At 50.2% G+C, this 27446-nt stretch overlaps 1 protein-coding gene across 3 annotated transcripts in view; it reads right to left on the reverse strand.

The window, feature by feature from the left end:
- Positions 1–11617: 11617 nt before the first annotated feature.
- LOC144767458 (zinc finger protein 786-like) overlaps positions 11618–27446 on the reverse strand; it is a 357248-nt gene continuing 341419 nt past the window's right edge. For all 3 annotated transcript variants that reach the window (XM_078650884.1, XM_078650882.1, XM_078650883.1), the window contains exon 7: positions 11618–13372. In XM_078650884.1, coding sequence (XP_078507010.1) covers positions 12516–13372 — 857 coding nt within the window. In that variant the 3' untranslated portion in view covers positions 11618–12515. The remainder of the gene's footprint in view (positions 13373–27446) is intronic.

Here is a 27446-nt window from a genome sequence, read left to right on the forward strand (position 1 = left end):
GCCCCGCCCCCGCCACCTGCCCAAACCCAGCAAAGATGCAGCAGTGGGGATCTTAAATGGGGATCTTCTCCGGACCTTCATTTGTCATCTGAGTTCTCTCCAGCGAGGGCGTCAGTAGCTGTTGCCAGGACGTCACGTTGGCTCCGTGCGATTTTCGATGCCGGTGGTTTACGGGGTCGTCGTCTCCTGGTTTGTCGTTGCCAGCCCAATGGAGAGACAGTAGGTCTCATGCTCGTGTCCTCTGCGTCTCCCTCCTCCCTTGAGGGTGTCAGGTCCAGCAGGCGACAGGCGTCCAACAGGGAGCGTAGCTGGTGCAGTTTATTGTTGAACCGGAAGATGAGGAGGAATGGGTGCCCCCAGGAATATGAGATCCCCTGGTGGAATGAAAGCGAGATCTTGATACAGCACTGGTGAGTGGCCCCGGAATGAAATTGGATGCATAGTTCTCGCCTTGGAAAGAATGGCTTCTTTGGTCTTGAAATCCTGTACGCACACCAAGATGTCCGCAGGTGGTGCCTGAGGCCCCTGGGGTGGTCCCACTCTGTGCTCCCTGTCCAGGACAACATCCGCCGTGTGGGAATCGACTAAGATGTGTCGGAAGAGGCTGGTGGTGAAGGCAAATAGGTCCTTGGTGTCGTCGGAGCTTCTCACCCCTCAGATGCGGATATCATGCCTGCGGGATCGGTTTTGGATGTCTTCCAGATGTAGCTGTATGTCCATTATCTGGTCTTGTAGCCTAATGACTTCTTGCTGGAGTGTTGTCAGGTCAGCCACCGTGGCATCACTGTTCTCTTCAAGCGTGGCTACTCGTTCTCCGATAGTGTCAACATCACGGAGCACTTCTTTAAGTTCCATGGCAAACTCGGCCTTTACCGACTGGATGTCCTCTCGCAGCGTGAGGAAAAGCAACTCCAAACAGGCCTTCGTGATGGGCTCATCCCCGGGGGCCGCAGGCTGTTTGGACGACGCGGCGTCTGGAGCAGCCGTTGCCATATCCGGGTTAGACTGAGCACGGCCAAAGATGTCCTTCAGAGGCTTCATCTTCACATTTCTGGCTTTAGACATGCTCTGTTGCGGCTCGCGGTATCCCGGCTGGGCAAAGGTTATCACCCAGGGGGGCACAGGTCCACCCACAGGAGGCCCTTATCAGTTGAGAGCACATCACAGACTGCGGAGGGCCCGGAGGGAGTGGCTGGAGTATGTTAGTGAGTGTGAGAGGTAGGCAACAGGTCCAGAGTCACACTGTCTCCAAGGGGTGAGCGCGAGGGCGTGGGTCCGGCTGGTATGCAGTCACTGCAGGCCCGAAGAGAACACCCCCCACCGTCTGTGCCAGGCAGCGCGCAGCACTTAACCCTTGTCCGGCGGAGGGGTCGTGTGATGTCCCGGATGCCCAAGGTAATCTTCCCCTCAGGGCCAAGTCCGCTGTGTGCCAGGCAGTGCCCGGTGCAGGGCGCCGGGCCCCACGGCACCCAGCTCCCTGTCCAATTGTTAGCGGCAGGCCGCACAGGCGATAACCCAATGTCCATCGGGTAGATGATCTAGCGGGCAGGCAGACACCCCCGGACACCCCGCGGGTCGCACTGGGCGCAGTCCGCCCCAGGCGCCAATTAGCCCCGACCCACGAGCTACTTCAGAGGCCTCGGGGCTCACATAGATCGCCGCCGCCTCCACCACACTCCCGGTCAGCTGGTGCACAGACGAGGCCGGCGACCAACGCGGCCCACCGCGGCAGTCAAGACCGGGGCCCCCGCAATGCGACACTGCCTGGCACAACGGCAGCTGCTGTGCCCCAGCTCACCGCTCAGGCCTCCGGTGGTCTTCCATTAGGCGTAGCGCTGTAGATGGGGCCGGATGGGCAACCAGAGAGGGGAGAAGCTGGCCTCGGTGACTGTCCCACCGCGTTGTCGAGGCCGCGCCCTCAATGGCGGCCGGGTTCGTCTCTCTGTTCCCCGACCCCGATACCGCCAGGAGTACAACTACAGGCGCAGATGGATCGGCGGGCACCTCGGGAGCACACCGTGCCAATCCCACGCCGAACGGGCACCCGAAGGAGCCTTGCTGTGCTGTGTCAGGCGGTAGGCAGGCAGGAGCTTGAAAACCCACGCCGAACGGGCACCCGAAGGAGCCTTGCTGTGCTGTGTCAGGCGGTAGGCAGGCAGGAGCTTGAAAACGAGCGTCCTACCTCGCCGCCATCTTGACTACGCCCCCGTGAATGTTCTCCCAATATATTTTAAGCCACAAGGGCACATGAGTACATAAACCGCGTATTCAGTTTTACAAGTTAACAATTTCGTAATCTTCTATTTTCTATGGCAGAAAGGGGTTGAGTAGGTTTCCGTATTTACACCATGAATACATGCTTTACACATTTTGCAGCGGAAGAAACCCTTATGTGTCGGTAACCAGGAGGTATTTTCAATAATCTCCGGGTTGGTGGTGACAAGACAATCCCTCATGGATGGAGCTTTGCTGTGGGTGATGGACACCCTCCGCGGTAGCAGGGGTCCTAACACTGGGTCATTCAGCACTAATGGCCAACTTGATTGTATAATCTTGTGTATTGCTCTGTGCTGTCTACTGTATCCCATGATAAGGCGGAACTTGTGAATGGCGTGGGAGCTCTCTTCTGATCTAGTTGTGTTCGAGATATTCACTAATTGTTTGTCTCTAAGGAGATCCTCCCTATCAAGCAACCTAGTTTTAGCAATTGCCTGAATGAAAATTTTAGACGAGTATCCTCTTTTCTAAAAACATGTGCCTACTGAGTTCTTGTGCTGTTTTTAAGTCGGCCTCAGTACTGCATACCCTTTTCAGCCGTAGCATCTCCCCATATGGGATGCTATTCACTAAATGTTGGGGGTGAGAACTTGTTGCATGCAGGGTTGAGTTACCGGCCGTTTCTTTCTGGTAAAGGCGAGTTTCAAGCCTGTTGTTCTGCACAAAAACCTACGTGTCTAAAAAGTTTATTCAAAGTTTTATATAGCGCAAACAAGATCTTTACAGATATCAGAGCGCTTCACAGAGACAGGGATAGGGGCAACAGGACTGAACAGACATAATGGGAGCAGTATAATAGTCACTAACATAATAGGATAACAGTAATGTACAGAAACCATACCGATATACAATCAGGTAACAAATAATATAAGACGGCGCAAGTCATTGATCCCGCTACAATAGAGTTCAGGTAAACTTTGGATGTAGGGATGGCTTATACCAATTTCTTAGGATAGAGAGAACACAGGGTGGGGGCATCGGGAGGGTGATTCAACAAACTAAAGTGTATCATATATTGGTCGATAGTAGGAGAGTAGCATAATAGTGTCACAATCAAGTAAGAATATAGTGCCAAGAAACAATCAGGTGATCAATAATACAAAGCGATGCAGAGTCTCTGATCCAACACCTATAAAGTTCAGGAGATCTTGGCCAGAAGGATGGTTTTCACCTCTTTCTTGAAGAGTGAAGTGGAGGAGATCAGCCTGGTTTCAGGAGGGAGCGCATTCCAGATCCTGGGTGCCATTCCTGAGAAGGAGCGCTTGTATGTTTTTTCTTTCCGGAATCTACGAGGTTTCAGGAGTAGATTTTTTGTACTTCTATTGGATCTCGAACCTCCTGATATAGACAACTTTTGAGCGAGGTAGTTGGGTGCCTTGTGGTGCACGGCCGAGTGTGTCATAACGGCAATTTTTAGCTGTATTCTGGCTTCAAAAGGCAGCCATTTTAGAGATTTTAAGTCTGGGGATATATGCGAATGTTTTCTTGAGCCAGTAATGAGTCTCGCGGTAGCGTTCAGGGAGGCTCTTAGGGGTGCTGTTGTGGATCGCGGGAGTCCGCTGAGGGCCACAATTCCATAGTCTATGCGAGGGATGATTAAAGCTTGTACAGCAGTTTGGAAGTCTTTGGCTGGGAGGAAGGGTTTAAGTTTCCTCAGTGTGTTGATTTGGAAATTAGCTCCTTGTGTGGCTTTGCTAACGTGCTGTTGCATGTTGAGCTTGGCGTCGAGTGTGATGCCTAAGGATTTCGCAGAATCCACGATGGTAGGTTGGACATGGAGTGCTGTTAGGTTATTGAGCCACGTTTGGGTGGTGGTAATTTTCGCCGGAGGTGAGATGAGTAGGAACTCGGTTTTCAGAGCATTTAGTTTGAGGTGATTATCGGCCAACCAAGATTGAGTGTTACTAAGTGTGGAATTCAGAAGTTTGATATCTTCCGGGGATCGTAGCTTTAGGTAAAGTTGTGTGTCATCGGCGTATATATGGAATTGAACATTGGATGCTTGGAGCAAGGCGGCGAGCGGTTCCATGACGAGGTTGAACAGTGTGGGGGAGAGGGAAGATCCTTGTGGAACACCTAGATCTGCTGGCACAGGTGTAGATAGCACATTGTCGATCTTGAACTTCTGAGACCGGTTATGAAGGAAGGAAGTAAACCATTTGAGAACAGTTCCAGATAGACCCATTCTAGTGCTTAGCAGCTCCAGTAAGTTCTCGTGTTTGACTGTGTCAAATGCTGAAGAGAGGTCAATAAGGATGAGGAGGCAGGACTCATTGCGATCAAGGATTTGGAGGGCGTCATCAATAATGTGTGTCATAGCTGTTTCCGTGCTATGTTTCGCTCGGAAGCCTGATTGATGAGGGTTGAGGTCAAATTGATCAATGTGTTTTGTTAGTTGGAGTTGGACACATTTTTCCAGCAGTTTGGCCAGGGTGGGGATATTGGTGATAGGGCGGTAATTGTTCAGGTCAGACGGGTCAGCTGTAGGTTTCTTGAGAATAGGCGTGACTTGCCCCACCTTGAGGGAGTCTGGGATGAGACCTTGTTGAAGGGAGCTGTTGATGATTTTGGTCCAAAGTGGGAGGAGCAGGGGGATGAAGTCTTTTACAGCATTAGCAGGTAGGGGGTCTATGAGGTGATTAGAGGGCTTCAAGGTGCAGAGCAGTTTGTGTATTGCTTCTTCCGAGTAGGTGTCGAAGGACAACCATGATGCATGATTTTTAGGTTGAGTGTTAGACATTCTGGTGTGGCTGGGGAATCGGCTTACATCCATGATGAGGTCATTTCTTATGTTGTCGGTCTTTAGCTTAAAGAAAGCAGAGAAGGCTTCACAGTGTGGGGTGTCGCTTGTTGTGCTGTTTGATTGTAAGGGTTGTGTCTTTGTTTGAGTTTTGGTTCGAACAGCTTTTTTGGCCTGTTTTTAGCTTGGTCCAGCTGGCGGCTAAAGAAGTCAGACTTTGCGCGCTTTATTTTCCTAAAGTAGGCATTTCTCTTGTTCTTAAGCGTTTTGAGATGCAGTGATGAGGGGTCAGATCTCCAGGTGCGCTCTGCCATTCGTATAGCACGCCTGTCATCATTGAGCCTGCCGTCATACCAAGGGTTAGAGATCTTGGTGGAGGCTCTCTTCAGTTGCAATGGGGCGACTTCGTTGACTATTGAATTCATAGAGTCAAGGTAGTGATTGGTCAGTGATAGAACGTCCGAGGCACCTGAAGGGGGAAGGAGGAGACTGCCGATGTGGGGAGGCAGGGTATTGGGGTTGAGATTCTTCAAATTACCACAGGAAGCAAGGAGGACTGCGCCCTGCAATACATATGGCTTCCCTTATGGACCTCACTTAAGATCCAATGTTGTCCACATGGAAGTAACTAGGAGTCTAAAGTCTGTGACGCAGCCAGCAAGAAGCTTGTTACTCCATTGGGAGGAGAATGATTCTGAAGGGGTGGTCCCATCAGTAATTGAGTCCTTTAGTTCTCATAAATGCGGTAACCGGATAAAATAGTCACCTTTTCTGGAGAGTAATTGCAGGAAAATCCTGGAAGAAGTTTTTTTTCCAGGTAATATTGCACACAGGTTAGGTTGTCTGGTGGGTTACTATTCTTGTGTGTCGTAGGACCAGTCTTGTGAGCCTGGTCCAGATTACCAGACAGTTCTGGTAGGAGTGCAAAGAGTTTCTTAAAATATGTCTCAAAGTTTTCTATCTCCGCATTTGACAACACCTCTAATCCTGACATTCTGTTACCATTAGTTCTCTAGGTCTTCTAAATGCAATTGCAAATCGAGATTCTGTTCATCTACATTGTATAGTTCGTCCCATGGCCTCAATTTTGCTTGCTTCGTGTGTAGGAAAGGGTCCCTTTTTGCATATTTACCCTCACTTTTTTCCGATATCTGATGCAACCTGCCTTGATGTGCCCTGGATCCCTCCCAATCAGGTTTCCATGGCCTGTGTTCTCCCTTTGTACCCACAATAGGCAAATCTTTGGTCACAGATAAGAGCCATGTAAATGTACCATGGGCACTGTGACCAGGGAAGGCCTCTAAGGGCTGCAGCACATATTGTGCCACCCTTAGAAGCCCTGTATCTTAACACAAACTGCCATAGCAGGCTGCGTGTTTTGGTGCAGAGAAAAGTGAAGAATCGACATGGAACACATACCTGTGTGCCATGCCTGCAACCCACTGCCTGAGGCCTAGGTAAGTCACCCCTCTTGCAGGGTGCACTAGCCCTCAGGTAAGGGTACAGCGACACCTACTGCTTTGACCCCAGCCCTAACAGCCTGTCCAGACTCCGACCTGCCTACAGCGAGAAAACGGTTTGTCCAGCAGCCTGCCAGAGCCCGGGAGACCTGCCCTGCACTCACCTTACAGACTGTCTTCTGTGAGCAATGGATTTGCTCAACAAAGACTCCAAGACCAGAATCCGGAATCGTCGACTCTGCGATTCTGCACCAGACACCCACAGCCCGAGTAAGACTGGCCAACACCACGAGGTCTCAACAGGGATCCTGACCTGGGATCTGGTGATCCCGACCTCCCTCAAGCTTCAAAGCGACGCCTGCAGCCTCAACCTGAAGGGTCCCCCAACCGCACCCGGAGCTGGTAAAGAAACCAGACCTCAAAAGACACCCCCTGCAACTGACGCCCCACAGCTTTGGGTGGCCCAACCAAAGTTGTCCAGGCATCCCCCAAGAACCCACCTTACCTCTCCAGCCAGTGGCTGCCTTAAGGAAGTCTCCCTGCCCAAGCCTGCAGCAACTTTGCCGAACTGAAGGTCCCCATTGAGAATCATAGTGTCCCCGACGTCTTCTTGCACCCTGCCGCCCAAGATCTGCAGGTGGTGCAGCCCCTGGGCTGATCGCTGTCCCCTGCAGTGCAGACCTCAACCCCAGGAGCTTTGCTAACACACCTGAATGGCATGCTCACAAGCAGTCACCAACCAAAGGCCCCCCCTTAACCCAATTGACTACCACTGGGCCCCTCCACTCTGCACCCCGCCACCCCAGTGCTGCTGGTGGTGCAACTTGAATACCTACCTAGACCTTGGGAAGCCTTAGTCCTAACCCCCAAAACTCCCACTAGTAAAAAATTGACAAATGTCTCGCTAATAGTGGCTGTAAAGTGAATATTAAGGGAATTGCAATTAATGAGGTCAACAAATTGTGATGCCAGTTCCTTAGTCCCATGCCAGACCAGAAACAAATCATCGATGTAGCGGAGCCAGATTTTAACATTGTGTTCCATTGCATGTGTGTAATCCGCCTTGAGGACCAGCTCCTCCCACCAGCCCATATGTAAACAGGCGTAGCTGGGGGAGAAGCTGGCCCCCATAGCAACCACTCTTATTATTTGAAGGTGTAGGAGGTTGTTGAACATAAAGATATTTGTTTCGAAGGCAAAAGTCAATCATTAACACTAACATCTCACTGTGTGACTTAAATTGTACAGGCCTTTGGGACAGATAAAATTGAACCGCATTGATGCCATCATTATGTTGGATACAAGTATAGAGAGCAGATACATCGAGTGCTATTAATAAATAGTCATTGCACCATTGGAAGTCCTTAATCTTTCTGATAAAGTCGCTTGTATCACGCACGTAAGAAGGTAATGTCTTAACAAAATCTTGCAAAAAATAGTCAACATATATCAAAGTGTTTTCGAGGAGTCCGTCCCTCGCTGTTATAATGGGACGGCCTGGAGGTTTAGTAATACTCTTGTGCACCTTCGGAATGAAATATATAGAGGGTGTAGTCGGTTTGTCTTTTTTCAAGAATTTATACTCATCCTCACAAATGAGATCCTTTTTTCCTCCACATTGCAAGTTTATTGTAAAAGATCTGGTATGTCGATTTTAAATTAACCATATTTGTGCGGGTGTAACACTCTCTATTATTGAGTTGACTGAATGCCTCCGATTTGTAATCCCGTTGGGACCACAAGACTATGTTGCCCCCTTTATCGCTGTTGCGAATGACTAGATCTTTCTTGGTTTTCAATTTCACCATGAGGTTGTGGTATTTTTGGTCTTGTTCTCGATATCGTTGTTTAGCCATGAGCACTGACTTATTGAGTTTTTTTATTTTGGTAGTCACTATAATTGATGGAATCATGTAGTGCTATTGGCATAAAGGTGGACTTAGGTTTAAAGGGAGTAAGTTTGTTAGTTCCTACCGTGATCATTGATGTGTTCGAACCGTAAGTTGCCATTGACTCTTGACTTTGGTTATCATCCCAGAGATCCTCTAACTCCCGGATTAGAGAGAGGTCCGCTGTTGAAGCATCACACTGGCTTGGTAGTTCAACGGTTATATTGCTATGTGGTTGCGATTCCTGCGCATTCTGTAAGATATGATATTTTTTTAACTTGAGCTTCATTACTCCCTTGTATATATCCATCCTTGTATTGGTGTAATCAAAGTTATTAGCAGGACAAAATGAGAGGCCCAGACTTAAGATTTTCGTTTCCTCTGGTGTCAGGTTAACCGTAGAGAGATTGATGACTGTAAATGTAAATGTAAATGTAGTTGAGCTTATATAGCGCACAGCTACCCGCAGTGGGTTTCCCGGCGCTTGCTTAGGGAACCCTTCCTGATATTCCCCTGTGAGATAGCAGGGTATCCACAAGGTGAAAGTCAGGCATCCCGCCGCGAGGGGCCATTGTGGAAATTAAGCAAGCTGTTGCCCAGAGTCGCAGAGTGTGAACCCGTGAGTCGAGGAGGCACCGGGGCAAGAATTATCGAGTCCGTGGAATTTTTAGCCCAAGACCCGCCGGGGCGGGGAATTGAACCCTGGTCCAGGACCGATCTCAGATTCCGGGTCTGCCGCCTCTAACCCCTGAGCCACACTTCTCTTCCAGAGCCCGCGACCCTTCTTTTTGTTGTTGCTTCCTGCATTTTCTATTGGCTTTGCCTCTCTGCCCACGTTTATATATATATATGTATATATATTCCTGAGAAACCACACGTCTGTGTGCTATGTGAAGAACAGGCCTGTCCAGTCAGGAGCCCCACCAGGACTGTCCCCTTTCGCTAGAAGTGGCCTGTGGCCTGACGTCTGAAATGGGAAGCCCTACCGAGCTGACTCACGTCAGAGTCAGGGTCCTCGATTGGCGCAGACGGTGAACCCGCCGGCGAGCTCCCAATCTGACTCCTTACCATCTCTGTGGGGCCCGAAGGTGCGCCAGGTAGAGGGGTCGGCTTAAAGATGGCCCGCAAAGCCCAATATTAGGCTTCCATCTGGGCCCTAGTCGCCCCAACACCAGGAAATGGTGGGTAGGCGGGGTCGACTGCTTAGGGGCCATGTCCGGTAAGGACCGGGAACAACAGGCACTGGTGTCATGACTAGGTGAGGCAGGCAGCCTCCGTGACTTTCTCTTGTGCTTACCTGATGGGGACGAGTGACGTCCTCGGGAACGACCCTGTGACCTGCCCCGAACCGGGACCCCAGCTGGAGGAGAAGACCGATGACGCCGGGACTCTGAACTGGACATCCGGGCGGAAAACAACTTCATTTTGCATTGGTTGCGAAGCACTCCTCAGAGTTGTAGTGCTCGCCCAAGCACCACAAACAAATTGCGTGCGGATCCGACACCGACATCTGCCCCGTACAAGACTCCACGATTTAAAGCCCGATGGAATCAGCATACTGTCCCTGGACCCGAAATGGCGTCAGTGAGGCCAAAAACAACAAACAGGCCAGAGGAAGCGCTTCGCTTGGATCCGCGTTGCAGCGCGGAAAAGAAGAAAACTAACGTCAGCGTGTCTGGAGGGACTTATATGGCTCCACTGACCGTCATATCCGTGAACGATGTCAGGGCAGAGCCATGCGACGCCATCCCCGGCGCCCAGAGGTACTGCTGAAAAATCTCCGGATCCAGACTGGCGCCTGGAGGATATTCTAAGTTAAGGAATCTGCAGTAGATGTCTCTATCAGATACTTACTTTACCTTAGTAAATCCATCAATTGTTTGTGACATTATAGTTAGGTGAAAAAGTCAGTTAAAATTTAACATTTTAAACTTAAAAACCCACTGAAATTCAGCAGTTACAGAAAACTAAAGTGACTATAACATGCACTGCTTATGACTTCACATTTTACAACATTCTCAATATGTTCTATTACATCATTGATAACATCATTGACAACAGAAATTATATTTTTTATGACATCACTGTGTATTTCATCAGGACTTGTGCTCAATCTCCTAAGGACTGTGCACAGCAGATTATTGTTTTTGTATACAATGAATGTAATAGATCCAAGCAATTGAATGTAATAAAGCAAAATGATGATTGACTGCATTTTCAAGAGTAAAATAACACATATGCAATCAAATGCCAGCTTATTCTAGGAGGCATACAACAAACAGTCAATACAATGATGGTGAACCTATAATAATTCTCTGGGTTGCTTCCATGTGAACGTCAATGTCTCAAGTCAATGGTTGAAGGAAGCTCACCTATCCAATCCAATGGCTCAAAGGGGGCAGCCCAAAGCTTACGGAACATAATTGGTTGGCTGGGTCAGACATACAAAGGAAAGAAGGTAACGGTCATTCATGTTAGAACTGTGCAATTCACTGCGTATGCCAGCTACAATCCTGGTTTTGTTTGACTAAGCATATGCAACTACTGAGCTGCACCTTTACATGTCCTTTGTAAGAATGAGGATAAATGGAAATGAAGTAAGATTAAACCAACTCTTTGGGGCAAGTTACTCAGTTCCTATATATGCAAACACAGCGATACAGCTAGATTGGCCTGTAATAATAAGAATAGGGAAAGGTGCTTAAAATAGACTATGTGGTGAAACATAAAGGCACTTGATAAAAGGGGGAAATCAATTCATCAATTTATCCATACAATCCTTCATCCATCATTTCACCAATATATCTGTTGGTCAAGCCACCTATGTACTGATGCATCAATCCGTCCATCCACCTGCGTGCACACATATGTATACTTTCTATGTGCACATGGCATCTTAGTTGTCTAAGTCGGCATCCATGCAAATCTATCACGTAGCAACCTGATGCTCAAAGATATTTTGCAATGATGGATTAATGCAGCAGTCACTGGATAATGTATAGCTGCCCAGTGGCATTTTTAAAGCATTAACCTCCGATGAAGTTGCAAATATATCTTCAACACCTGCTCCTATATACAATAAGCCTCGCCAGTCATGTTCAGCTCATTACTGACGACAGAAGTCATGGTAGTTTTTTTTACTAAGTATATGGAACTCCACAACTACTGAGCTCTAACCATACATCCCATATTTATGAAGACGCATCAAGAAGGTGGACATTCTACAAATCTACAGCCATATGGTATACCATCATCCTTTTATTTTTTACTATCCACTTTTTTTTATCTTAGCACTCACTTATTTGGCTGTCTTCATGCATTTTCCTGTATTGATTTTACTGTGTAATAATGCCTGTCCTCTTTTATTCATCCACAGAAGTAAAAGCACACACCAAATTTGTTTTTTCTGTAAATGAGAACATGAAACAAGTAGATTCGAGAAGAAGAAATGTTATATTAAATAATCAAAACAAGCTACATTTACAGTAAATTCACAACGTTGCATCATATAGAAAAACATAACACAGACAGACTATGGTATTGCCAGTGAATCAGGCACACATATTGAACACGAATGTTGTCAGCTGGCACCTAAAAACATCAAACGAGAAATAATACTGTGTTTTTATTCTTTATCACAAAGAAAGTAGCAGTGCTTGCACACCTTAATTGGCAATGGTTATTGCAAATGCAAAGAAACACAAGGAAAGAGTGGTAGATGTACCTTACATCAAACAAGCACTATTTCTATGCACCAAGCCATCTTCTAGCTGATCAACCTACAGCTGCACACTGCCAGCCACTATGGACCCTCCTGTTCATGGTGATGATCGTCATATCGATAGTAGCTCACCACTCAAGCCCACCTGTACCAGCAAAGAGCTCCCAAGTGGACATTTGCTGGAAACACCCTGCCCATGAATAGTGCGTGTCTTTTTTAGATTACAACAGACTGCAGAAACCTCCTATGCCCTCTGTAACAGAAAAAAATTGAGCTGGCATGTAAGATTGCAAAAGTACAGAAACCAAACCTCCCACAATGTGTGTGCCTACGAAATAAAATCTACTCCTTAATAAACACATCCAACACGCTTACACATGAATTCCAAATTGCACATCACAGCTTTTTAACTTTAAGGTTGACAAAGATTACAAACAATCCTTCAGGCATCTTTCAAGGCACAATGTAGGAATCTGCTGCATCGTACCGTAGGAAGAAACCTCTTTGCCCCAATAGCCCTTTCTTTTTAAATGTGTCTTTTCATGCCGTTTCATATTTGAGCTGTGACTGAAGCTTTTCTTACACTTCATGCATGCATAAGGCCTCTCGCCTGTATGAGTCCGCAAGTGTCTGCGGAAATTTCTGTTGTCAATGAAGCCTTTCCCGCAGTCCTGGCATTTATATTGCTTGTCCTCCGAATGAGATCTTTTGTGACGCATGAGAGATGACCTGCAGAAGAAGTGTTTATCACATCCCGTGCACTGGAAACGTTTTTCTGAAATTTGGGTATGCTGCAATATGATAGTTGAAGTAATGTCAGTTCTGTTGCCACGCTTAAAGGGATTCTTCTCCAAGTGAATTCTCTTGTGTTCAGTTAGTGAAGAGTGATCAACAAATCTTTTCTCACATTCACTGCATGGATAGAGATTCTCTTCAGTATGAGTTTGCTGATGCCTAACGAGGTTGGAGTTCATTGTGAATATTTTATCACATTTCACACATTGGTACTTTTTGTTTTCAATGCTGTTTTTTTCGTCATGATCACAAGTGGTTTCCTTGTTCAAGCACTTTGCATATTCAATCCACATGTTTGTCTGCTCTGCCTGGATATGTCCCTTTTGTGTGCTAGATGTAATTTGTCTGGCAGTCTCTTCCCAATCATCAAATGCTGAGATTCTCGTTGTGGAATATGTTTTCTTATCCATTGCAGAATGGTCCTCTCCATCATATATGGTGCTCGTTGTAGGGCACCTAACCGTAATGTTTTCATTTATAGATGTGTGTTCTGTCAAAACAAAACAAGCAAAATCAAGAACTAATGATAAGTACAACGGGAAACAGTCTGTTTGGTCATGTTGTTTTTCACATTAATGCTATTATATAAGTTCCATCCAGTGTAAAAGAAAAACATTTTTTTTACCCAGACGTGCAATACTAAAAATCAACAACAATAGGCATTCCCGAGTGTTTTTATGTGATGTGTCAGCCTGGATTTTGAGATACATGTGACATCACTCCCTGGATGGCCCACTTACTTCGGAAATTGCTGCACACATGAAAACATTCTCTTAAATGTTAAGAAGAGCACATCCTGGCATAGCAAGTCTGACGTTGAAAGAAGATGGAGGATTAGAGATACAAATCTAAAAACCGTTTGTCCCACCTTCCCTCCAAAATTTACAGTATTACATTATTTAAAACCGATATTGCAGAAGATGAATTTTAAACAATGTAGGGTGGCACTATATTTTTTAAAGAGTCTATCAGATCCTTTGACATGTTTTACATTAGCTTTGTTTCTTTGGGCGTGCATGAAAAAAAGGGAAAAGCCAACACTAGAACCAATCACTGGATGAAAACTATGTAATAGGAGTAAAGCCATGGAAACAGACAATCTTTTATAGATTGAATGTAAAAAATTTTTTAGTAAGGTTAAAATTAACTATTATATTTTGGTTTCTAAATGCAATTGAATATCGAAAATAGTTTTTTTATATATGTACTTTTATGATTATTTTGTAATTGATCGAATACAGTATTTTGACTGACTGACTGACATTAACAATGAGTACAATAAGGTGTTAATGGGCTGACTGTTAGCTTGGGAATTCGAAACAAGAGGTACAGCTTGAGCCTCCTCACCTAAATGTACGTAACTCTTTGTGGGAAACAGCTCATTATGTTTTATAAATAATTCAAAATGAAATGTGGAAGCAATAAAATTATGAAAAGGTTGTCAAGGAATCAACTTCAATTATAAATGGGAAGGGGGCTTTACTGGATACAGATGCTTACTTTTATTAAGGTGGGTAATTGACTGGAGCTAAGATGCAACAACGTGTATGAGCATAGACATGAAGTAAATGCCGCAACATTTCTAGGGGGTTCCAAATACACCACATTCTAAATAGAACCGTTACCTCGTGGTACACGCATTTAAATACCAGCAAGTTCTAACATCTTTCCTCTTATAACAGCACAGTAGAAACAAAACAACCACAAAATAACTCATCCTCACTCTCACAAAGACAGAAAGGACAAGACACACACACACCTTCCAACTAGAAGACACACACTTCACATTACATAATCTCAAAAGTGTCCTTCATACATCACGCCCAACAGAGGGGACTTTATGGTGGTGGGATTCAAATCTTCTGGCCTCCCAACACATACAGGCATTACTCTCATGCACTGCAGCGGATTTAGCTCTGTGGAATCTACAGACAACCTCTCCTTGCTCCACCACTTATTATCTTCCATCCTAACAACACAATTTCTCACCATCAAAACATACCTAGGATAAGAGGGGGAAAAGCACAGCCCTTGTGAGGGTGCCCAAGAAGCTTGACTCTAACTAGATCACCCACGTCTACATGCAACTTACAAGAATGCTCCTTCTCCTACCTCATCTTTGTACATCTACTACTATAGGTCAATTCACTCACTTTATTTACAGACCGACCTATGTGTCGTCCCAATACAAACCACTTTAAATCTTGGCGCCTAGCACCCTGTCTCAGCAGTGCAAAAGAGAACACCTTGGTATCAGCATTATGTACAGTTCAAGTAGCCCAAGGTAGGTTCTCCAGTTCCCGTGGCAAATACAAACTATTGATAAGGGGATGTTAATTACTCTGTTACATCACTCCACTTACCAGTCAATTCAATTCAATTCAATTCAAATATATGTATTCGGCATTATACAAAACACCATAAAAGTACATTAAAATTGCTAAAAATACCTGTATTATTTGTAAACTGTACAGCAGCAAAAAAAGAGATACAGAGGTATTCATTACAGATCATTAATCCCCCATCTGATCCCCCCTCCTTCCCTCCAATCCTCTAGTTTCTCTGAGTTTAAATGCTAATCTTAAAAAACTCATAATAGAGAGCAGGGTCAGGGGGTCTTGGGTCATTTGTAAGTGTAAAAGAGCGACCTTGGCATGTCTAAATTTCAGTTTCTTCAGCAGACTAAACTAGATAAAGGCGCCTGGGCAAGGAATAAAAAGGGCACAATAATACAAAGTGAAGGGTATCTTGCGGAGATCGATGATCGCAGCCGCAAGAACCCTTTGGCTCAACAAAGTTAATGAAACCTGCCGGATCAGCTAATAAATAATGTAAAGGTTGAGCCTAAAACGTGTCGTTAAAAATCTGTTGTGGGCATTATGTATGAGGGCCAAGTACGGTTCCATTCCTACATTGGAATTTACTAGGGCGTAGGCTCTAACTGACTGTTTGCTCAGTTCCCTCTTTTCTCCTAAGGCTGTTTTGAAAATGATCAACCTCTTCTTCACACTTTCCTTGTCTCGGCCTTCTATTCCGGTTGGATTTGGGAAGAGATCTTTGGAACCAATTTTTACCAAAACGGCCTTAAGATACTGCAACCAAGGAATATCCATTCCCCTATCCCTCCCAAGGCAGTCCAAAATTATTTGCCTGGTCAGCATTGCCTCCGGGTTATCCCAGATCTTTAACCAAGCTAGCAGGGGTCTAACCTGGAGCCTATCTTCTATAAAGAACCCACCCAAATCTTCGTGGGCAATGTAAGAAGGTACAACCTGTGAGAGACCTTGAGGAGTCTTCTCATGTATTTATTCTCCTCCATTTGCAATTTATCACAGTTGCCGATCCCCCATAGTTTCGCACCATATGCCACTTTAGAGGAGCAAATGGAGTTGTACAAGTTCATCATTTGCTCTGGGGACCAGATACCCAGTCTACGGCCAAAATCCATAATTGCCCCTGTACTGGACACTAACCTATTGCAACGCTCTTCCAGTAATGGCGTGGCTAGCTGGCCATGATGGCGGACGGAGTCTGCTAAGCTCCGGTGCCGCCGAGAGGGAAAGATCCTGCTAGAAACCCTCCGAGGAACAGAGCGCTGACTTTTGGGGGGGGGGCACGGAGTCCCCTGTAGACTCGGTGCAATTTTGGAGACCCTGGAGGCCGGATTCATCGAGCTGCTGAGCCCGTGGAGCCTGCGGTCTATCCTCACGCGGGCAGCCGGGACCTCGAGTGGTGGACGTGCCCGGGCCGGCGTGCGCCGGGGCGGAGGTGGCCCGCGCTGGCCCCGAGGCGGCCACTTGTGACCCTGCTCTTTGTGGCGGCTGGGGTGGACCTGAACTGAGCCGCACACGCACCGGCCGAGGTGCTGCGCTGACCGGGAGGTGCACAGCGCCGGGTGGACTGGATTGCCGCGGCGGGACCGGACCGGAGGCTGCCTGAGTGCCACGCTGCCACGGACGCCCTGGGAGACGACCCGGGGACCGGAGGAAGGTAGGGGGGCATAGGGGTGCCATACGCCGGACAATCCTGCATTTCCTTCACCCCCCTGTCTCTCCCCTGATGCGGCCTGGGGACGGTGATATTGCTGGCTGCTGGAACTGCTGTTGTGGGCCACGAGGTGGGCCCTGGGGCATCACGGATTGCTACGGCCGCCCTGCACTGTGTGGAGGCTGCTTGGACCCCCACGGAGGAGACCGGCGAGATCGCTGAGGGGCCTGCCCCGCCGCTGGTGGCCCCCCCTGCTCAAGACTGCGGCAGGCGGACACCGAGGGCCGCCTGACCGGAGGAACCTGCGGCGGACCCCTTCTGGCATAGCATAGCCCTATTGACGACGCCTGGTGGCGTGGGAATGCGGCTCGGACCGCGCAGGACCAGCGCTCCAGTTGGGGGGTGCCCTGCCAAAATTCGGACTCTAGACACAGATCGCACCTGGAGGAGGCAGCCATGGTCCGGAAAGGGGCAAAGGTGATGGATGGCAGAGATGGCCCGGCGGCGACGGAGCACGTCTCGGAGGCCGGACCGGGGGGGACTGGGCGGCCAACCAGCAGCATGGCCCCTCCTGAGGACCAACAGACAGATAAATTAGACCTGATACTTCAAGAAATCAGGGACTCCAGAGCGGCAATAGATGCTCAACTGGGAACCCTTACTACCAATCTTTCGTTGCTGAAAGCTGACCACGGCAAATTAGCGGACAAGGTCAGGGATCAAGGTACGACACTGACAGATCTCACCCAGACAGTAGCTGAGCATACCACCTCCATCCATCAACTCCAACAACAAGTGGTGTCCCTAATGGAACGCGTGGAGGATGCGGAAGGCCGCAATCGACGCAACAATATCCGCGGCATAGGGCTTCCGGAACGAAGCGAGGGGGCCCGCGCAACGGTATTCATGGAACAATGGATCCGAGAGTATGTGACCACAGAAGGCCTCTCGCCGTTCTTCTGCGTGGAGAGAGCGCATCGGATCCCCACTGGACAGCCGAGACCAGGACAACCACCACGGCCACTGATAGTTAAAATCCTTAACTACAGAGACAGGGACATGCTGCTCCAAAAGGCCCGGGAGAAGTCCAACATTTTTTTTTTTTTAAATTCTTTTTATTGTTGCATCAGGTGAATCATTAGTACCATGAACAAGACATCGCGGGGGAGCGTCAACATTCCGCTCTACCCGCCGTTACGCAACTTTTGAAATAGACAGTTACATTGCATTCATCCTGACGAACTTATTATTCTTCCTTTTCACCCCGAACTCCCCCCCCCCCCCCATCAACTATAAGTAAAGGCAGTAACTGAGGGACCTCACCTCGAAGCCCCCCCCACCCAACCTCCCCCCCCCCCAGCAGCATGAACCCTTCCACCCACTCTCTCCCCCCCCCCCCCGCCCCTCATGGCTCTCTCGGTCCTCGAAGTTGTGTGGCAATGAGTATAAGCACTCCCCATGGCCCTTAGCCTTCTAGTGCACATTTGCTGGGATCAGCGACCTACACACCATGACTGTGCTTCATCCTACCACCCGCCCACTACCCCCTCCCGGTCCCACCCTCCTACTCCAGTCCATGGTAGTGCCTCCACTTGGCCCATATTTTTCTAAATTTTCGGGGGCACCCCCTAGCTTTATACGTAACACGTTCAGCTGCCATATACATATCCAGGCCTCTTCTCCATTCCTCGAGATTTGGTTTCCCAGGCGCCCCCCACAGTCTTGCAATATCCCTTTTTGCGACCACCAGGGCCAGCAGCAGAAAAATGAGCAAATATCGCGTGATATCCACCTCCGTGGACATTCCCAAGAGCGCCAATTTGGGGTCCCTGGGTATCTCCACCTCCAGTATCTCACTCAATTCGTTGAAAATCTCGCCCCAATATTCCTGTATCACAGTGCATCCCCAGATGATGTGGAAGAAGTCGCCCGTTGGGTGCTGGCATCGTAGACATGCGGTGTTGGCAGCCCTCCCCATCCGGAAAAGCCTCACCCTGTCAAAGTATGCCCGATGAAGGACCTTAAACTGAATGAGGCGAAGCCTCGATTTTATGGCCACTTCTCGGGGGTGCATGAGTATGAGATCCCAGTCTAGGTCCTCTAGCGTGCCCACATCCGCCTCCCACCTCTCCCTGAGGGCCTGTAGATCTCCCAACATGTTATTTGTCAATGTTTTGTAGGTCATGGATACTGCCCCTCTCTGCATCTGTTCTTGCAGGAGGCGGCCCTCAAGTGGTGCAAACTGGGGAATGTCAGTGAGAGATATGTGTTGGGCTCCCCATGCGTGTCGCAGCTGTATGTATTTGTAGTATTGGGTTCTCTGGAGTCCAAACTCCTGTTGCAGTGCTTGGAATGTTTTAAGCCCCCCCTTTGCTATGACATCCCCAACTGTGGAGATGCCAATGTCATCCCACCCTTGAAACCCGCGCAACTTGTTCAGTTCAGTCAGCCACCTACATGCCCATAGGGGGGTTTGGCGGGTGAGCCTTTCATGCCAACCCATTCTAACCGACGCTCTGCGCCACGCCGTCAGGGTGATCCTAGTCGCGGGAAGAAGCTGGCGGCCTCCCCTCCCCCCATATAAAAAGTGGAGCACCGTCTTATTGCCCCATCTAGACCTCTCTAGTGCATAAGTGGGGTGGTCCGCCGGGGCGTGTAGCCAATCGTTGATCGGGGTGAGGTGTTCCGCCCAGTAATAGGCCTCCAAATTAGGCAATGAGAGACCCCCACTATACTGGTGGCGCTGCATAGTCGTGAGTGCCACCCGGGCCTGCTTCCCCAGCCACAAGAAGGAGCGGAGATCGGCATGGACTTTCCGCAGAGTCTGAGCCGGGAGGGGATAATACTCATTTTGCAGGGCGTATAAAAACTTTGGGAGTAGGATCATCTTATACAGGGCAGCCCTGCCCAAAATGGTGAGCGGGAGCGACCGCCACCTATCCATCTCCGCCTTTGCCGCCACCAAAATTCTATCGACATTGTCCGTATAGGAGCGCTGCACATCTCGGGTGATAAAGACCCCCAGATACCGGAAGCCTGTCGTGGTGTGAATGAGCAGCTCAGGCAGCTCCTCCCCTCGCGGGGCACCTTGTGGGTCGTATAGGACCGACTTATGCCAGTTTATAGTATGGCCGGCTACCGCCCCAAAGTCATCCAGTTCCCTGAATAAGGCCGGTATCGTCGTGGCCGGATCGGTCACATATAGTAGCACATCATCGGCGTAAAGGGAGATCTTCTCCTGGTCGGCGGCCGATTCCCCCCAGTGGAAGCCAGTCACAGCTCGGTTGAGCCGGATGCGGATCGCAAGGATCTCGATCGTGAGGGTAAAAAGGAGTGGGGATAGCGGACATCCCTGTCGCGTCCCCCTCTCTATCGCGAACTCTCTCGACAGTCGCCCGTTTACGCGCACTCTAGCCCTAGGTCTCGAGTATAGAAGTGTCACCCAGCGCTGGAACTTTGGCCCAAACCCAAACCTCTCAAGGGTCCCCATTAGGAAAGGCCAGTGGACCGCATCGAACGCTTTTTCCGCGTCCAAGGAGAGGAACCAATGTGGCTCCCTCCTGTCGCAGACTTCTTGGAGCCAGTTGTGGGCGCGCCGCAGGTTGAGTTTGGTGGCCCTGTCCGGGAGGAACCCGGACTGGTCCGGGTGGATCAGGCCCGTAATTACCTGACGCAAGCGCCTTGCAAGAATAGTGGCCAGGATTTTGGTCTCAATATTTAGTAACGAGATTGGGCGGTAGGAGGAACAGTCACCAAGGGGCTTGCCTTCCTTGTGGATCGGGATTATGGTAGCTAGGGCCAGGTCCGGCGGGAGGTCTCCGGATGCAAACGCACCCTCATACAGCGACTTCATGTGACGCGAAAGGAGGTCCCCCGTTCGTTTGAAGAACTCCGCCGGGAAACCATTCGGTCCCGGAGCCTTCCCCGGTTTCAGGGCAGCCATCGCCTCTGCGATTTCATCCAGAGACAGGGCGGCTTCCAAAGCCTCACTATCTTCAGGGGTCAACTGCGGAACGTCCACGTCACCCAGGAACGATCTCGCCACCTCGCAGTCCCCTAGGTCTCTTGCCCTGTAGAAGGCTTCGTAATAGGCCGCAAAGGCCTCTGCAATGGCGCCGTCTGAGGACGCCCGCGCCTTACCAGGGAGCTCAACCCAATCCACCCATCTGGCAGCTCTCTCGCGCCTGCTCAACCACGCCATGAGTTTACCAGATTTGTCGCCAACATCGTATAAGCGATGTAGGGTGGCCAGCGCCTGTGTACGCGCCTCGTCCGTACTCAGTTCTCTATACAGCCTTTGTGTATCTAGCAGTAGTCTAAGATCAACCTCCTCCTTCGTTCTGTGATATTCTGCCTCCCGGGTCAAGATGTTTGCCTCCTCCCTCGCTATGGCTTCCGTGCGTTTCCTTTTGGCCTCCCCTACCCTGGATTGGAAGCGGTCCCTCAACACTGTTTTCATGGCTTCCCACAGTGTCACTCCGGACTGTACCGATCCCTCATTTTCGGCCATAAAAACTTTGATATCCGCTCTTATGCCCCTTAGAATCTCAGGAGTCTGTAAATCCCATGGCGACATATGCCACTGTGCCTGGCCCCTCCCCCTTCCCCGACCTATGTGTACGAACAGCGGAGAATGGTCCGAGATACCCCTCGCCCTATAGTCCGCCTCGTCTCCCGCCGAAAGCTCCTGCCTAGATGTAAAAATGTAATCTAGCCTAGAGAAGACCTTGTGGGCCCCAGAGTAGAATGAGTAAGCCACATGGGCAGGATGGAGCCACCGCCAAACGTCAGTAAGCCCGATCGTGTCCATTCTGCGCGCCAATGCCGTCTCTGCAGCCACTGTGTGGAGGTTCCCAGATCTATCGCGTGCCATGTCCATCACGTCATTGAAATCCCCTCCCACAATCTGTATTGTGTCCGCCGTGTCTAGCAGAATGGCCGAGACCTCCTGCATTGTTCGTGCTTGTAATTTGGGTGGAGCATATACCGACAGTAGAGTGTACCTGCGCCTTCTCCATGTCCCCTGTACCCCGGTAAACGAGCCCTGTGGGTCTGACCATGTACGTGTAACTGTGAAAGGTGCGGTTTTCCTAACTAGTATTGCCGTGCCCCGTGAATCCATGGTGTAACCCGCGTGTGCCAGAACTGTGTACTGCCCGCGCGCTAAAAAGGCACATCGGTTCCCCCTCAAATGTGTTTCCTGGAGGAAGACGATGTCAGGTGCCACTCGTTTAATATAAGCAGTGACCAGGCTCCTCTTAATTTTGGAACCCAGTCCGTTTACGTTCCAGGTCAGCGCCTTAACCCCGGCGCCTTCACCGTGGGGTGTAGCTAGTGTACTCGCCATTGTTCCACTTGAGGACTATCCAGCACTTGGCCCCAGGGCCGGGACGGTGGCAAGGGTATTCTTTCCCGAACATGCTGCTGCTGCTGTGTTTTAACGAACCTCCCCCCTCCCTCCCCAGCTCTCCCAACAACCCCAACGTGGGGTAACATGATAACAAAGCCCCATCCCGCTCCCCCCACCCCACCTCCCTCCCCTTCCAGTTGCATCCCCATGCGGGTCTCAACTATCCACGGGAGTAGGCCTGTCGCCCTCCCACACATCCCACCCTCAAGAAACCCCAACCAGTGCTAATAAACACAAAAAAACAGTACTAGGGGGAGTGCCAACTTGCTTGCTCTGCATCGCCGAGCCGTCATCCTTTCCCAGACCCAGTGCATCAGTGTTCACGAGTGTGAGTCTTGTGTGTCCATCTGTTCCTCACGACCTGTAGAGTCTTGCTCTAACTGTCGGATCTCTTTGGCCAGAGGGTGCAACGAGTCACTCCTAGTATTCTCCTCCTCTCCTCCGGATGCGCGGCCCTCCGATTCCTCCAGTTCTTCCTCCTCCGAGCGGATTCCATTCCTCAGGCAACCAAACCTCGAGCCTGCCACGGAGTCGGAGCCCGGTGACGCCGACCTGCCTCGCCTCCTTTCCTGCTGGTTGGTGGTCCTGTATGGAGTTTGCGGCGTCTTGCGCTGTGTCCTCTTCAATCTCCTCCTTGGCGGCTTCGGCCTCTCCCACGTCGGACGTTCCCGTAGTGACCGGTCTAACTCTGCCCGGCCCGCCGCCTCCCTACTATTCAGGATAGGCCGCTCCTCCAACCATTGCCAAGCATCGTCCGGGTGTGCAAAAAAGATGGATTTGTCCTGATAAATGACCTTGAGCTTGGCCGGGAAGAGGAGCATATACTGGATGTTAAGGGACCTCAGCTTCGCTTTCACGGCGTCAAAGGAGCGGCGTTGTTTGGAGACTTCCTGACTGTAGTCCGGGAAGATCATTATGGTGGCGTTTTCAAAGCGGATCTCACCCAGTGTCCTGGCCTCTCGCAATATCAGGTCTCGATCGGCGAAGTTCAGAAACCGGGCTATGACCGGTCTCGGTCTCGCACCCTCCGGTGGTTTGGCCAAGAGCGCCCTGTGCGCCCTCTCTATGATGAAACACGGGGAGAACCGCGCCGCAGGGAAGGTCTGTTTGAGCCAGTCAAGGAGGAAGGCGGCCATACTCCTTTCTTCAATCCCTTCTCTAAAGCCCACGAAGCGCAGGTTGTTCCGCCTGGACCTGTTCTCGGCATCGTCCACCTTCCACAAAAGTTGGCGGTGGGAGGCCTGGAGCTCTGCCATGTCCTTCCTTAGCTCAGCCACCGACTTCTCATTGTCTGTCAACCTTGTCTCAGTCTCCGTGACCCTGTCGGTTAAGTCACGAAAGTCCTGGCGTAGCAGCGTAACCTCAGATCCTACCTCCCCGATTTTGGTTTCCAAGGCCGCTCGTGAAGCTTGTATGTCCGTTCTAGACGCCTGAATGGCCTCCAGCAGCATGTCTGTATCATTGCGTGCTCCTGACTGCACGGGCCGTTGTTCCACCGCGGGTCGCGGAGCAGCGAAATTGTCCATCGGGCCTTGCCCCTTGGTCTTGGGTGCCGTTGCATTCTTACCCATAGCGGCGTTGGCTAGAGGCCAGGGGCTCCTGGGCTGAACTTGCCTCCCTCCGAGGTATCGCTGGGCTCGGTCGTGCACCGGGAACAGAGGCAGAGTGAAGCAGCGCCTCGACCACGCAATGCCCCTGGGCGGCCCCTGAATATGGTCCTGAGAACCTCTGGGCCGGGGCCCGCGTACACTCCCCGTCCCGATGTGGAGCGCCGGGGCCGGGCTCTGGTCGCTGATTCACCCCGGCTGCACTACTGGCGGGGGCCCCGTCTTCACCCCTGTCCGCGCCGCGGGGACCAGGGGGGTGCTCCTCAGCCTGTGCCACGTGCACGTCTCCCCCAGGAGTCTCCCTGTCGTAGGGTCGGATCACCAGGTTTGGACACAGGCAGGGTGGTGCCGCAGAAGTTCCAGTGGCCAACAAAAAGGGGGTCGGCACAATTCAAGAAGGCTGAAGTTCCAGGGCAGGAGGAGCAGGGCTCCGCAGTCCGATGGCCGTCTCTCTGTGGGTCGTCAGTGCGCGGCCGCCATCTTGGTAAAGGCGGGCGCCGCCACCGAGACCAACCCCAACGCTAGGCCCAGAACAGGCGCGGTCCTCCTCACCTCGGCGCAAAGCTCACTGGCCCTCCGTCCCTGCTCCCAGGCACCGACTTTGCACCGCGTCGGAACCAGTGGGGGGATTTCGCCGTCTCTACCTCTCCCTCGCCACGTCGGTCGCCATCTTGAGTAGGTGGTCGGCGGTCTCCTCCGTCCTGCTCCCGCTGTCCGGCGGCGGCGGAGTGTGATCTTCCGCCGGTGGCCGAGCACCCGATCGAGCCTCGATCACCCGCAACTGCTATTCGCGGGAATTCCGGCACTCGGCGCGTTCCTCTTCCTCCCGTCTCCCAGGCCGTCAGGACGATCTCCGGGGCATTGAGGAGGCACCGTCACGCACAGCGGCCGGGCGGGGTTGGCTCCGTCTCGGAACTGCAGCAGCCCTCAGTAGGTGTCCAGGCACCAGGTCCACACTTCTGGTGCCGGTTCTGGGTCTTGGGGAATAGTGAACGCCGGATTATAAGCAGGCTCGGCCGGAGCTCTGTTCAGGCACGTCTAGTCGGCCATGTTGCTGGCCACGCCCCCGGGAGAAGTCCAACATTGAGTACGAAAACCGACGCATCTCGCTATATCCGGACTACACTAGTCTAGTACAAAAGCAATGGTCCTCCTACTTTGATGTCAAACAGAGACTCCGAAAGGCCAACCTCCGCTATGCCTTTCTGTTCCCGGCCCGCCTTAAGGTGATCCATGACAACAAGGCACATTTTTTCGAGAGCCCAACGGATGTGGAGGAATGGTTAGAAGTGCTGGACATTGAGGAACACGCCGACCCGACGCAAGGATCATCGGCCACTGGATCAGGGGATGAATCGGGACGCACGGGGAGGACTTCCGCCTCGCGGACAGCGCGGCCGAAAAACCGTAAGCCTAATAAAGCTCAGCAGAAAGAAGGGCAGATGAACGCTGTCGCGCTGGTGGGCGCCTTCCGAGAAGAACAAGAGATAAATATCACGGACACTGAAGACAGTACATTGCACTCGGACTCGGAACACAGCATGGTCCTGTTCCCGACTGTAATGCCGAGGGCGGCGGATGAAATCCTGGACACTGCCCAGGAGTAACTGCCAGATTGGATGACGCCGATAGCCCTGGGGCCCCTTGATATCCTTTGCCTGTTGCATACTCGCTGCCATGCTGGGTCCGGGAGGGGAGGGGGAGGGCCTTGAGAGAGCCTAATGGGGTTTTGTCCAATATCTGGATGATGAGGTTCACTACATGTATGATTTGTTTATTATGTGACGGGAGTGATAGGTGGACCCCACAACATAATTCCCCGTAGAGAGTTGGGACCCGGGGATACAGAGATGGAGAAGGGAGAGCCCCCCCCCCGAGGGGCCGCAAGTAATGGACACCTTGCAAAATAGACTCCCATGGCGGCACCGTAGAGCCGGCAGCACACAATGTATGAGTATGAGGACATGGTACAAGCTTAGTCGACCCCCCAAGAGCGTATGCACCGAAATTCGATTTGCAATGTTTTGTGTTTGCTTGTTCGGCACAGCTATGTTTTTCAGCTGGGCCTACAGAGTTCAAGTTTGGGGTGGGGTAGAATGCGTCTCCTGGCTAACCCTGTTCACATACACATCACAGTACAAGGCACTGTCTAACGGGACATCTGCATCCCAGTATGGCTGACACGGCGATACAAAAAAGACATAGAATACATGCTTTCTTACTCCGTCAGCAGGTTCACATAGTGTTCCTACAGGAATCCAACCTAACACTGTCCGAGGCACACATACTATGTAAGAAATGGAGGGGCACTATATTCTCTACATCATTTTCGGCCTTTTCCAGGGGGGCTACCATATGGGTGCGACACGGTACACCATTTGTGGAACTTGAGAGGAAAGTAGACGACCAAGGATGATATATATTCGTGAAAGGCACTCTGGATGGTACACTGCTGGTTCTGGGCAGCGTTTATGCCCCGAACTTCGATCAAGACAGATTCCTTGCCACTGTGGGCCGGGCCTTAGCTGACTGGGTGGATATCCCCTGGATTCTGGGGGGAGATTGGAACTTAGTCCTGGATGTTGGTCTGGATAGATCGCACCCCCCCTCCAGACGACAGGGGTAAACAGGATGTCAGATTCTTTTAGAACCTGGATCCAGGGATGGGGACTGACGGACGTATGGCGCACCCTGCATCCGACACATAAGGAATACTCATACTATTCCCCGGTACACGACCTCCACACCCGCCTGGACAGATTCGTGTGCACCAGCTCTCTGCTGTCCAAATGCGTGTCCTCAGAATACCTTGCTAAAACCTTTTCTGATCACAGACCTCTGACACTGGACCTACACTGGTTAAGGGTGCCGTCGCCGGTGCCCACCTGGAGACTTAACCCAATGTTATTAGAAGATAACCCATTACGCACATACATATCGGATACACTAGATAACTACTTTCGGGAAAACTGGGACTCTGCGTCCTCGAACCTCCTGGTGTGGGACGCCATGAAGGCAGTGATAAGAGGGGCGGCCACGCATACCATAAAGAGCGGTTCAAGCCTTTCTGGGCATGACAGGGTATTGCATTCATTCACTGCATCTACAATTTTCTTTATGATATCCCACCCACAAGCTTTGATACACAAGAAAGGCACATGCCCTGTTCCAAAGGTGTTCATTGGTAGTTGTAATAAAAAAAACGCATAACTTATCACCAAGATGCATACTATTCAACTACCTTAGATCTAGTTGAGGCTGCTCTTCAGACTCTTTGGTCTGTGGAAATAGCTGTGGCTGCTACAGAACATTCTGAGACATTATGCCAGCAGGCCTATTGACTTTACATGTGTCTGATGCAGTAGAAGTACTATTTACAAAATATGAACAATTCTACTTACCCCAGATATTGTGATTAAAAAGTGTATAACTTTGAATCCTAACCAACTGTTACCAAAATTTCAAGAACAATTAATGGATGATGATGCATTTCATGATTGTGTATTGACTATTAAACTGCATACTTAAGTTTGCTCTACTTCCAAGATAGATCTCTTTTA

Source organism: Lissotriton helveticus, chromosome 7, assembly GCF_964261635.1.
Source record: "Lissotriton helveticus chromosome 7, aLisHel1.1, whole genome shotgun sequence".
In the NCBI taxonomy this organism is placed as follows: domain Eukaryota; kingdom Metazoa; phylum Chordata; class Amphibia; order Caudata; family Salamandridae; genus Lissotriton; species Lissotriton helveticus.